The sequence below is a fragment of the Chlorocebus sabaeus genome, chromosome 15 (genome assembly GCF_047675955.1).
Source record: "Chlorocebus sabaeus isolate Y175 chromosome 15, mChlSab1.0.hap1, whole genome shotgun sequence".
In the NCBI taxonomy this organism is placed as follows: domain Eukaryota; kingdom Metazoa; phylum Chordata; class Mammalia; order Primates; family Cercopithecidae; genus Chlorocebus; species Chlorocebus sabaeus.
The window spans coordinates 75,031,391-75,044,877 of NC_132918.1; the positions used below are offsets into that span (position 1 = coordinate 75,031,391).

The following is a 13,487-nucleotide window of genomic DNA, read 5'->3' on the forward strand; positions in this document are numbered from 1 at the left end:
AAGATGCACACTCATCCCATGCTTCATAGGAATGTACATCTGAAAACAAAACTTCTTCAGAAAATAATTATAGCTCCAAAATGTAACTTGTTCCTGATATCATCTTCAAACTTGTTAAACAGGTGATACAGATGCCCTGACTTCCTCTCTCAGTTAATTTTTAAGAATTTCCCGGGCAAACCTTCCACTCAGCCATATGCTTGCTCTCTCTACCACACTGTAATAAGGACGCATGCCCTCCAAGCTGCCAGTTCAGCCCCCTGCCCTAATTACTTCTCCAAAAGCCTTTCCTAGATTCTGTGCCTTTTCTCAGTATCATCTCTAACTTCTAGGATTCCTCTCACATTTGAATTCTTATAACTGTAATAAAATAAATATGTATAACTCACTTGACATTTGTTAACATATTTTTTCATATCTTCTTTCCTTTGCCATGTAATATAGTCCTGTAATATGGCCATGTAATATGGTCCTGAAATACACATAAAATTTAGACATAGGAAAGTTTTACAACTTGGCGTTGATGGGCACCATTCCAAGAAAGCTTATATTAATAACAGCAGAAAATCTAAAATTATACTTTGCCTTTTGAACAAATTTTACACATTTCATACACATTCTTTCATGTGTATGTGTGCTGTTTCTTTAATTTATTTTTGCCTCTAGTATACTCTTTGGAAGACTTAATTTCCTTTAATCAGAATTAATCCTTAATTATTATCCTCCCCATCCAAGCTTATAAAATAATAAAGGCCAGATATTATTATTTGGAAAATGCTACAAATATTACTGTACTTAAGATATGGTAACATTGCCAAAATTTAAATTATGTTGGTCTGGCTCAAAATGTTCATGCTTCAGGTTGTATGTGAGATGCCAAAATTTGGCACAAGAACACCAGTTTAGGAATATTGATAAGATAATATGAAAAAATAAGATATTGTCCAAAATCAATATTGAGAAAGTACAGAACCTAGGATTTGTATATATATACCTTCCTTCAACATGTAGGACCCCACCTAACTCTTTGGGTGTCTTACATACAGTGGATTTTCAATAAAAATGTCATAACGCTGACGACTACATTACTATACCAATCAGTCCTTTAGGCTGCAAGCCGTTCAAGTAAAATACATCTTGTTGACTTCTTTTGTGGAATCCATCAGTAGTATAGCTTAGTAGCTATAGCACAGGCTTTACTGTTGCAGAGGTGTTAGTTCAAATCCTAACTTTACCTCTTATTGGAAAGGTAGTTTATCTGTCTAAGCCTCAGTGCCCTTATTGATGTGAATGACAATAACAAGATCTACCCATCAGATTTGCTAATTCATCATTCAACAGACATTTGTTGAACACTTTCAATTGCCAAACATTGCTGAGTGAATTAAGATAATGCCTCAGGGTTACCTCTGAAAGAAGGCTCAGAACAGAGCCCTCCACATAGACACCTTTCAAAGAGTGAATAATACTTTCTCAGCATTGATGAGTTTTCGAGGTTCTCTTATTAATCTGGTCATCATGGTCATGACAAAAGTTGGCAATTGGGGTACATTTCTTAAATCAAGTATTTCTATGGCTTTCTGGTTTTCCTTTACTTCCTAAGTTTCTTTTTCTTGACAGCCATATATGACCTCTGGTTTACTTTGTTTTCCCAGAATGGAGTCTACTGAAAAATGTGAAGTGGTAATTCAACATTTTAATGGAAAATATCTGAAAACACCACCAGGCATCCCAGGTAAGAAATGTCGCTAATAAGTCACTAAATGATGCCGAGGCTTAAATTGCTCTTATTAGAATAAGTACATGGTAGAGCCTTTGTTGATCACTGCAGATTTGGGGAGTTTGCTTTTATTAATGTGTATTTTTTAAAAATACTGTGTAGCAACTCATCTTTCTCAAAAACTTTTTGGTAATTCTTCTTTGGCTTTTTGAATCTCTGCTGCTAATTTTGTAAAGTGGATTAGAAGAAAACCATAGCAAATAATAGTTAAAGAATGATGTGCTAGAAGTGATGGAAGTTTATGACTCAGCATTAATATTAAAATTCGAATTTCTAAGTTACAAAATACCTAAACAATGATATTCACAATAAATCCCACAAATTGATGTCAGCCCTGAAACATTTCTTACCAGTCCATGACAAGAAAAGTACAGAAACTGAGAGAAAGCGTTTAGAAACTTGTATAATGATTTGACAATGTCATGAAATCTGAGTGCATAATTTTCTTTTACAAAAATATTGGTTACTGACAAATTGGAAATTTTAGAAAATACTGTCTATTTATCAGAGCTAGTTTGAGAAGCCCTAATCTGAACTATCCCAGGGCATTTCACACTTCCCAAGGCAAAATTCCTAAGGTTTTATATACATCATAAAGTGTTCTAACTTTATACTATTAAGAATTACATTAAACATGAAATAATTGGATTTATTATGTGTATCAGAGCTACAAATGCCAGAACTTGAGGCGGTAATATATGTGGAAGGTTTTAATATTAACTAAGTAAAGTTTTAAATATAATTTCTATATAAAAAATTAACAATTGAATGAAGTATAAAACTAAGAAAAATTACATAAATAAAGAATCATCTGAATAAGGCAGGTTGGTTTATTTGTTGGTATTTTATATACTGTTAGTCTCAGAGGAGACTAAGGCGACTTCTTTCATTTTACAATACGTGGCTTTCATCTTTATAAGCTTGATTTCAATAGTGTTTGCTGTATAATGCATCTACTATTTAAAACCCATCAGAGAGTTCAGAGGTTGAGCATTTTAGTTTCTTAAAATATATTGAGTTTGATATTCCCCTTTCCGGGGCCTATCATGGGGAGGGGGGAGGGGGAAGGGATTGCATTGGGAGTTATACCTGATGTAAATGACGAGTTGATGGTGCTGACGAGTTGATGGGTGCAGCACGCCAACATGGCACAAGTATACATATGTAACAAACCTGCACGTTATCCACATGTACCCTAGAACTTAAAGTATAATAAAATAAATAAATAAATAAAAATAATAAAATAAAAATATATATATATATTGAGTTTATAGATAAGAGGAAGCGTATACAAAAAGAGAAATATTTCTGTGGAGGGTTTTGTAATGACTGGCTTTGTTTAAGGGGGATGTCAAGAATGCAGAAAGACCTTTCAGAGAGACAACCTGCATAATCTGAAAATCTAAAGTAGCTGATTGCTGGCTAATCAGTGAGTCAACATACAGTGAAGACTGTGCCTTGATTTGGTTAGCTTCCATGTGTAACGTTCCCTTGGGAACTGACTGCATTATGATCCAACTGGAGACATATGGTGTTGTTAAGAAAAGAGTTAGCAGTTTTCATCTCAGCATGTTAGCTGCCCTTGCATTTTAGCAGAAATACTTTTTTTTTTTTTTTAAATAAACAGACATTTTAAGACACTTTACTCAAACCTGTCATCTAGTAAAGGAGTTGCGTTGTTTGTGGACTTTCCTCTTATTTGTCCTATTTTATCCAACAGAGACCTATCTATATAGAAGTTGTTCAAACTAGGTATAAATTATATAATTATATAAAAATAAAAATGAGCACACTGTGTAGAAATTATGGATGATTCAAGTTTTAGCGCATCTCAATTTTTTGATTTGTTAAAAAAATTGATATGTCAAAAAGACATATTGAAAGCCTTCTTGCCCTCATTGATTTGAAGGTATTTCATTTGGTTTTCCCCATAGAACATATTGCTGACTAATACAATTTAATGCTGAAGACAAAGAAAGTCACTACAAATCCCCAAATGTCTGGGCATCCTTCCAGAATATGCAGGCTGTGATATTAACCTATCTAATATCATAGCTACACCCAATGGAAACATCGTGAATAGCAGGAACTTGGTTATGAGTTTTCTCACTCATTTTTATCTCCTGGGAACAAGAAAGACAAAATAATTATGTTCAGTTATAAAACTCTTAGGAGAGATAACTGTATGCTTCTGAGATTTCCACTCATCATAATAGAACTAAATACACAATATTGATCATCATCAGTGCTTGAATCTGCTTATTTATAAATTACTTTGAAAGTTAGAGTTGAATAAAGGCTTCAAATGCTAAGTAAAGACATTTAATCTTTGATACTTAAATTAGGTGTGGAAGAAAAGAGGATATAATACAAGATATGGGTATTTTGAAAGGTAAAGTAGTAATTTGCCCTTGTTGAGTATAATTACTAAGTCACGACAGGTATAACTACAATTTGGGTATACGCTGTCTGCCTTTATTGGTCCTCATTACTTACTACCTGGAAATAGCTGAAATCTTACTTTCAGAAATATATGTCTTAGCCAATATTCAATTCCATATTTACAACAGGGAGTAGGATATCACTATGAGCTATGGCATCAGATATTCATACTTTTTTTTTAAGTGGCCAATTTCCTCATCTTTTTCATTACTTTAGAGAGTGTGTCTTTGCTTGTGAATATACTCCACTATAATTAGTGTGACCCACTAAAAACTAAAATACATTTTTAAAATCTGAAAAATCTCAGTGTTCTGCCTTATCAAGATTTCACAATTTGAATTCAGAAGTTTGTGGTTTTATAGAACTGCACATTGATTGTTTAAATACATTGCTTTAAGGTCATGTCGATGAGGGACTCACAGTGATCCAATAATTATGACCCGAGATCCTCAGGCCTTAAGAAGGCTGTTGAAAGATTGAATATTATGTCAATCATCTTCTTCTCATACTAGAACCCTATTGTATTAGTTTGTTTTCATGCTGCTGATAAAGACATATCCAAGACTGGGCAATTTACAAAAGAATGAGGTTTATTGGACTTACATTTCCACATGACTGAGGAGGCCTCACAATCATGGTGGAAGGTGAAAGGCATGTCTCACATGATGGCAGACAAGAGAAGAGAGCTTGTGCAGGCAAACTCCCCATTTTAAAACTATCAGATCTCATGAGACTTATTCACAATCACAAGAATAGCACAGGAAAGACCTGCACCCATGATTCAATTATCTCCCACTGGATCCCTCCTATAACATCTTGAATGGGAATTCAAGATGAGATTTGGGTGGGGACACAGCCAAACTATATTGCCTACATTTAATATTACTCTAAGCAAGTACAGAGCAATTGGTGCCATATTCATACTGTCTACCTCTCTGTTTAGGGACAGTGTGGAGAACATGCGCATGTGTTATTGGGCAAATATAATGGCATTCAGTTTCTGTCACTGTTGACAATGACAATTACTCTTAAAAGAGATGCAAAGCTAATTATTTTCCTGAGATGATCATCTAAGTTTCCAAGTCCCCAACTGTGTTATTTCTATAAAAGAACAAGGAAAAAAATATATTTCAATCTAAAATGTAGACATTGCTCTGAATTTCAAATTCTAAAAATGTCATAGGTAAGGAAATTTGCAAGGACATGTAACACTGACCACATTTATGTTGCTGCCCAATTTCGATTTTAGCCATTGTTGGAATAATTTGCTAATTAAATATGATTCATGTTGGTATTCGGTTCTAATTCCTGACAGATATGTGAGCTGGAAGAGAACTTTACAGATATCTTCTTGGAACACGCTTTATTTCTCTAGGCTCCTCCTATTTATTCATAAAAGATCTTTTTTTAAATGAATGCATCATGGATCATTGATGTCTTTTAGCACATCCCAGAACTACCTCTGTCCATTTTAGATTATAATGTTATCCCCAGATTTTGGTTACCTGGATCAATGAAGCTAAATATACATGCCAAAAGTCAAATTATTGAGTACTAGTATACAGGAAGTTAACAAAGATCAGTCACATGTATTGCTCCCAGCAGATGAGAAAGAGACCAAAAGCATGTGTTAAATAGTGTCAATCATTTGACTGTTGTAGCCATCAGCAGAAACAGATCATTCAGCGTTTTCTGCCTTCCCTAGAGGGAAAAGAAAATACAGCACTCCAGAAATGTTGCATGTCCTACATATCGATCTTGATGCTTTTCTGGACAAAATGAAGGATCATTAGTTGCTTGCCTGCCTAACCCCAGACACTTCTTTGTCCCATAATGAATTGCACAGCAATGTTGTATAGCCCCAAAGTGTTCCATTTTCAAACCTCTGGCAAAAGCAAAGGGTTAGTTCCCAGACACTTCAGGGATCTGTAGGGCATGGACTTGAAAGGCTCACTTTCAAAGAGCCCCCAGAGCAGGATGATACACCATGCGGAAAAGGCTTTCACATGTAGGGACATGTATTGATGAACAGAACATGCAGGCCGGTTTGTGAAAAAATAAATCATGTTTTTCTCTCAACCTAGACATTTTTTTTTTTCCCTGTAAGCACGTGCTCCTATCAGTGGAACAGTCTTTTCAGAATAAAATGGAATAACTAACTTCTGGTATGCTTTCTTTATTCTTTAGATAATTGTTTCTAATCTCAATTGAAGTAGGGAAAATTTGAGAGAAAGCTTAGCACATTATGGGATCTTTTAAAATTTAACAACTCTTGTAACTGACAGAACTTTGCACAAATAGTTATGTATCAGAGGAATAATATTTTTCTAATAAATAAAGCATGGGGCTTTTTGATGTTTTGACATAGTAATTTTAATGTCATATGTTGATGTAAATAAAAATGTGTATGACTATGTATGTATATGAATACTTTATGGGAGCAAGCAAGGAAAAATATTTACAAAATGATTTTTTAAATGATGAACACAAGTGTTCGTATAAACTTAACATTCCTGCCAGAGTGAAATATTGACAACATATTTAAATGCAATTTATCTTACGTGATTCAAAAATCAGAATATTTAAGCAATAGATTTACAAATTTTTATCAGTGGGAAATGTTGCAGAGCCTTAAAATCTGTGTTTGCTCAATAGTAACTGTCTATTAAGTCCACAAATACAACTATAGCTGAGAAGAGGTAACAAATAAGAAATGCTATGGAGTATAGTTGGGCAAAAAATATTTCTTGATTGTTCTGCTCAGGTGGAGCATTGCTTCTCTCCAAATGTTTCATCTTTGTGAAACTAAAGCATCACTTGTATAACACACTTTGTGAACAGTGTAATCCCCAATTGGGTATCACTTTAGATTTTTCACTAGTAAAAATTTTTTCATTCTTAATGTTGGTGATGTCTTCAGATTATTTCTATGTATCAAACATACTTTGTTGCTTAGTGATGAAGAAAACACCTTTAAAATATTATTAGTGAACTTCACAGAGCAGCTGGACAATATCATGGTTAATGGAGTCTAAGCATCTATGTGAATTCTATGGAATTTGATTAGGTCAATCAGTTTTCAACCTTTCTATGGAGCTGCATCTGATATTGTGAAGGTAAAAATGCTATGTACTGGTAACTGATTAGATATATAAGAAAGGAAGAAGAGGTGATTAAATTTCTACATCTTTATATGAGAAGCTAAATAGAGAAGGAAAAATGTTTCCTCTTCAAAAGAATAGAAATAATTGAAATGCGTTTTTTGACAGGGCTACATCTACTCTATTCACCTGTGATTTCAGCTGCATAGGAGATGCAGTCTAGAAGCATCTTACCTCATGTATCCACCTAGTTTCTTCACTTTTCCACCTCAGGACAAAATCTATAAAGGCTTGCTCAATGAGACAGACAAATGTCTTCTACAAACTTTGGGGGAATTATCACCCCCTGGGATAGCCTTCAATCATCAGGGTATAGGAGCCAGAAGATAACATTGGGTCTCTTATCCTTTGGAAGGATAATTCTGAGTCACATTCTACAGGGTTCCTTGAGAGGTTATCCACAATGGTCACAAGCTCAATGAGGTTTCCTTTATTAGCATTTTCCCCCTTCCCCATCTTTTCCTTTTCTATCATATCAGCTTCTTGATATCAGCTCCCAATTAAACTACCTTCTCCCATGCTCTGATTTTAGGGAAAGTCAAATTCAAGTTGGGAGTTCTAGAAATTATGTTAGGGAACTACTTTTTGATTCAAAACCTCTGGCTATAAAGGAAGGTATTCGCTTCACTAAAGTAGTAAAGTGAATTTCATGGCCCAAATATACTGTTTTTATGACTTTTATTCTTAAAAAGCTGATCTTATAAATCACATAGTAGGGTTAATGAAGGTGAACATTGGAGGTAGTAGTCAGGTAGCAAGCCAGGGTTGAAATTTAGCAAGAGAGGTATGGAAAAAGACAAGAAGGACAAGAAAAAGCCAAGAATGGTGGCATGGCTGACTTGAGAACAACTGAGGACATAAAGAGTTAGATGGCTGATAAAAATGGAAAAGATTTAGGGAAGCCATAAAGCCCGTAAAGTGAAGGTGAGGTACAGGCATAGACAATTATCATCAAAGAGAAGGTATTTTTTTGAGGTTTTGGTCTTGGATAAATGTAGAGGTGGACATCGAATATGACATCCAGTGTGTGAATGCCTACAGCTGGCTGAAGTCAAGTGAACAAGATCTTTAGTCAAGCTGCTGGAGGCTTATGATTAGAAAGTTGGAAGGTCTTTCACTATTATCTTAAATTTTATTACTTAATGTCATACTTGCCTTGATTGCCTCTTGAAGTTCTGATCTTGGTAGGTGCAGGTTAAGTGAATAGTGACAAAAAGTTTCTCTATTTGTGTTTGTTTTAATTTATCTGATTTTGAATTTTCCAAACCAGAGTCTTTTTCATTTTTTGTAGCTCAAGGGTTGTATGCTTAGCTCTGTAAATTCTCGCTAAATACTCTTTGGAGTTGTATGGTTTCATGAATTAAATGACAATCATTCATATATTTGCTTTTAATGAACTTTCTGAAGGTATGGGGAGGATGCACAGCTCTGGGTGGACAAACATGCAGCCAATTTGGGAGAACACATTGAGGAAAATCTTAAAATATGTTTAAAGTTTTAATTTAAAAAATCTCCATATCTAAATAGAGAGAGAGAGAAAGAAAGCAAGAGCAAGCGAGAGAGAAATGTTTATAAGAATAAGAAACTTATTTGAAAAAAATTCCAGTTACATTTTGGAAAGTCTAATTTTTCTAAGACAGCTTTTCAAGGTGTACACTGAAGACCTAATTGTAGTTTCTTTAAATAACTCATTCTTGAACAGTGCAATGATGAATTCTGTTTTCTGGCATGGCAAATGGTCTTGCCTAATTATACTGGAATAATGTTTCTAAACTTTTTGCCACTGGAGCTAGTTAAGCACAATGATTATGCAGCACTTTTGCTCCCCCTGCCACTTCTTCACATAAAAAGATAAATGTCTTGAGAAAAAACAAAAAAGAGAATTTCTTATCTATATTATATCCCTTTTGGCATAATAATGCTGCTCAATTCCGCCTAGATAAATTATCACATTAACTTATTATTTCTTTTATAATGCTATGTGATATAACATACTCTATAGTTTTTAATCAATAAGATATGGTTAATGCTTTCTTTACCATATTTTTTCATGGTTTCATATAAAGCACCAATAAGTAGCAGCATAATGTGTCCGCAGTTTCCATTTGGTTACATAATTTGATTGATTAAAATAGTTGTAATTTCATGAGATAGAGAAAAGGGATGAGGAGGTTTTCTATACATCTCCAAAATCAGGAACCACCTTCATAACTGATTTCTAAAATACTGACTCCATTCAGGTCTGCACGAATTTCTGAACTGAAAATTTCACATAAAAACTTACAAAATAAATAATATAACACTAATTTTGCTTCTAACACCATGTTAGGCTTTGCCTTCTGTCAGCATCACTAATGAGTAGCTAAACCATTTAGTGTCTGTCTGGATGAGTCCTATTAGCAAGCTGAGGGTAGAGTGGCTTAAGACCAATTAACACACAAGCCAGAGAAACCAAATTGAATAATTAAGTTCTTAGTGCATTTCAGAATCTAGAATCTCATTTAATAGGATTGATTTAAGAACACATTCTAACCAATTTTTTTATGAATGGATAGTATTCGAAATTAAATACTTGCCACTTTCTCCCTGTAACCATCAAAAAGCCTGCTATACACATGCCTCATTATTTATGATCTAATTTTTTAGAATGAAAAGTCTGCAAAACTTAAGAAAATATTTTAAGAGAAATGTGAATGAAAACAGTAGGCAAGTTCTGAACTAGTCATTATGTGTTTATCTTATTTCTGCTTTCTCTGATTTCTTACGTCTTTCAGCCCTGAATGATGAATCAATTATTTGAGTAATATTTTAGTTATTTTTCAGTACAAAAAACAAATCTTTCATAGGAAATTGGCATGCTTATGAAGATTCATTTGTCCCATTAGATTGTGGGTTTTTTTAAAAAGAACTTTGATGTTTATCTCCCCCATCTTCCTTAAACAATTCAAACCCTTTGAAAACAATGACTGTACCTTACTCTTTCTTCCAAACATCTAACCCAAAGCCTGGCACAGAACAGTATGAATATCATTTGTTAAACAAATAAGCAAATACCTACTTGTGGCAGACAGAATAACGGTCCTCTAAAGATCTGTAAGTCCTAATCCCCAGAACCTGTAAATATGTTAGGTTACATGAAAAAGAGTAATCGAGGTTACAGCAGGAATTAAGGTTGCAGCTAGAATTAAGGTTGCCAATAAACTGACCTTAAAATAGGGAAATTATTGTCTTAGTTTGTTCTCGTATTGATATAAAGAACTACCTGAGGCTGGGTACTTTATAAAAAAGAGAAGTTTAGTTGACTCCTGGTTCCACAGGGTGTACAAGAAGCATGGTTGGAGAAGACTCAGGAAACTTACATCAGGGCAGAATGTGAAGGGGAAGCAGGCATGATCTACATGGCTGGCGCAGGAGGAAGAGAGTGAAGGAGGAGGTGCTACACACTTTTCAATAACCAGATCTTGTAAGAACTCACTATCATGAGAATAGCAGGGAGGAAATCTGCCCCCATGATCCGGTCACCTCCCACCAGGTCCGTCCTCCAACGTTGAGGATTGCAATTCAACATGAGATTTGGGTGGAGGCACAAATCCAATCCATACCAATTAGCATGGTTTATCTGGGTAGGCCCAGTGTAATTAGAAGCATCCTCAAAAGTGGAGGAGAAAGGTAGAAGAGGAGGTCGGAGTGTGAAAAGAATTAACCCAGCATTGCTGGCCTTGAAGACAGGAGGCAGCCTTTGGAAGTTGAAAAAGGCAAAAAATTGGATTTCTCCCCTAGAGCCTCCAGAAATAAACTTAGCTTTGCTGACACCTTGATTTTAGCCCAGTGAGATCTGTGTTAGACTTCTGACCTATAGAACTGTGAGACAATAAGTTTATGTTGTTTTATGCCTCTAAGTCTAAGATAATTTGTTATAGCAACAACAGCAAACTAAATATACTAGTATAGAACTTGTATTCACTGAGTACCATTCAGACTATTCCTATATTAATTATTAAATAGCCTCCAAAAAACTCTCATAGTTTATCCTAATTTTTACCTTCTTTGTGAGTTTTTATTGAAGAAAAATAATATTCAGTGATGCTTGTTAAAGCACAGTAAGAAACACTTTTTCTCAGCACCATCACGATAGTTACAGGCACCACTGCAATGGAGTCTCTCACAGTAGAGATGAGAGATTGGACTCAACTCCGAATGCAGCATAGACAAGTGGAAATTTACAGCCAAGGAGCAGCATAGGAGGTCAGTGGTTGGAAAATTACCAAGAGGAAGCATCAGGGGTAGGATTCTTGCTGAAGACAAGCCAGGGAAATCAGACATCTCCTGGAAGAAAGTTCAGTCAGCTGACTAAAGTAAGGCCAAAGAAAGAATCTTTTCAGTATCATTAGAGTTGCTTGTGTGTTAAACAGAAAAAAAAAATCTTAATTATTTTAACTTCACAGTTTCTTTATACCTTCTCATAAGCACATATTACTATAGAAGACTGTTCAGTGTCTGAAACAAGAGACTTTGGGAAGTCCTTATATATTAGAGCACATTGTCTTTTATTCAAAGAAATACAATTGAACTTAAACTATCTGATACCATAAGTATGTCAGGAAAATAATACTAATTGCTAATGTAAATCCATGCCAATGTGTATCTCTTGGGTCTCAACCTTAATATTTGCTTTCAATAATTCCTATTTGTGAAAAATTATTAGGGCCTAGAAAAACAGAATGGAGCTCCTTGAGGTTAAAATCAACTTTAAGGTTTAGATGATTATATCTAAAGCGTAGATCATGCTAACACCCCTACTCATTGTCCCATGAAACAGGGAGTGTCCTAAAGCTCTAAATGTCCTGAATCTTTCATATGAAAGTTTAGTTTTGAGATACAAATTAAAAATTTAGAGGTGGTGAATATACATACTTACTATATATTAAGATAGATAGATAATGCTTATGATTAAATGATTTAAAAAATTAAGTGAATTTTCAAAAATGTGTTTCTTAGCCAAAGTTATTACACATTCCATATTACTCCTGTAGCAAAACTGGGAGCCTGTACATATGAAAACATAACCATTTTCTATTGAACTGAGTGTGAGACGCATTTTGGACCAGGGGTTTATATCAAACAGTTGCACTAGTTAAACCGCTGAGATGCCCTAAAGAAAAAGAACTCAATAATTTAAGTTGATTTCTAGCTGTTTGTTATTAGAGCAGATGTTAGTGCTCCCGGAGTGTTTGCCCGTGGCCATCAGCCAGCACCTGCATCTCTTTCATTAGGTGGACTGCCCTCAGGCCGCAGCAGCCTCTTTTGCCTGTGAGCAGTGACAGTCAGAAGTACCTGGGAATTTACATCCCCCCATTTGGGGCTGTCCATAAACAGTGATTGACAGCTGTTAGAGTATCAATATCCCAGTTCTTCTGCTTCTGATGAGAATACTCTGTGTGTGATGTATACTATATAGCTTTCCTGAAGGATTCAGACAGTTATAGTTTGTGGGACTGTTTAACACCACATCCTTGCTTGACTCCTTCACTTCCTGGTTCCAATTCCCTATTCTCTTACTGGCTTTTCCTGAAAATACTTCCTAAGAATTCACGTTCACAAGCAACCTTGTTTCAAAGTCTGTTTCTGGTGAACCCAAACTAAGGTATTATATCCATATACAGCCTAAATGTGTATTCTATGATCTATTATTTTCATTAATGTTTTGTGTTTTACAGTCTCAATTATAAAATGTACTCAAGTTAACTGAATCCCTCAGGATAGATTGAGGGAGGTTTCAGAAGTGAATATAAAATTCCTCAAATTCCCTCACTTCACTGGAAATAGACATACTAGACACTGTAAGTAAGGCAGTATTTGTTGATAGGTCACTGGCTTCTTTGTAAAAGGGATACACCATTTGAATGTTGATAAAGCATGTGTAATGGCAGATAAAAATGTGATCAGGTCTCCTGTGAGTGAGCAATCACCGGCTGATTATCATTGAGCTAATCACAATATGTCTTAATAAAGGTCCATTCAAAAGAATCAAAATCATATCCATATATAAGATAATGGGGTTTTGAAATAAAAAAAAAATCTTAGCAAAGTATACAAAAGCACTG

The 13,487-nt window shown here is 34.9% G+C and overlaps 1 protein-coding gene across 12 annotated transcripts in view; it reads left to right on the forward strand.

The window, feature by feature from the left end:
- The window catches only part of RBMS3 (RNA binding motif single stranded interacting protein 3), a 743,496-nt gene that overhangs the window by 471,601 nt on the left and 258,408 nt on the right, over positions 1-13,487 (forward strand). For all 12 annotated transcript variants that reach the window (XM_008009337.3, XM_008009341.3, XM_008009343.3 and 9 more), the window contains one exon: positions 1,656-1,735. In XM_008009337.3, the coding sequence (XP_008007528.2) occupies positions 1,656-1,735 (80 nt within the window). The remainder of the gene's footprint in view (positions 1-1,655; positions 1,736-13,487) is intronic.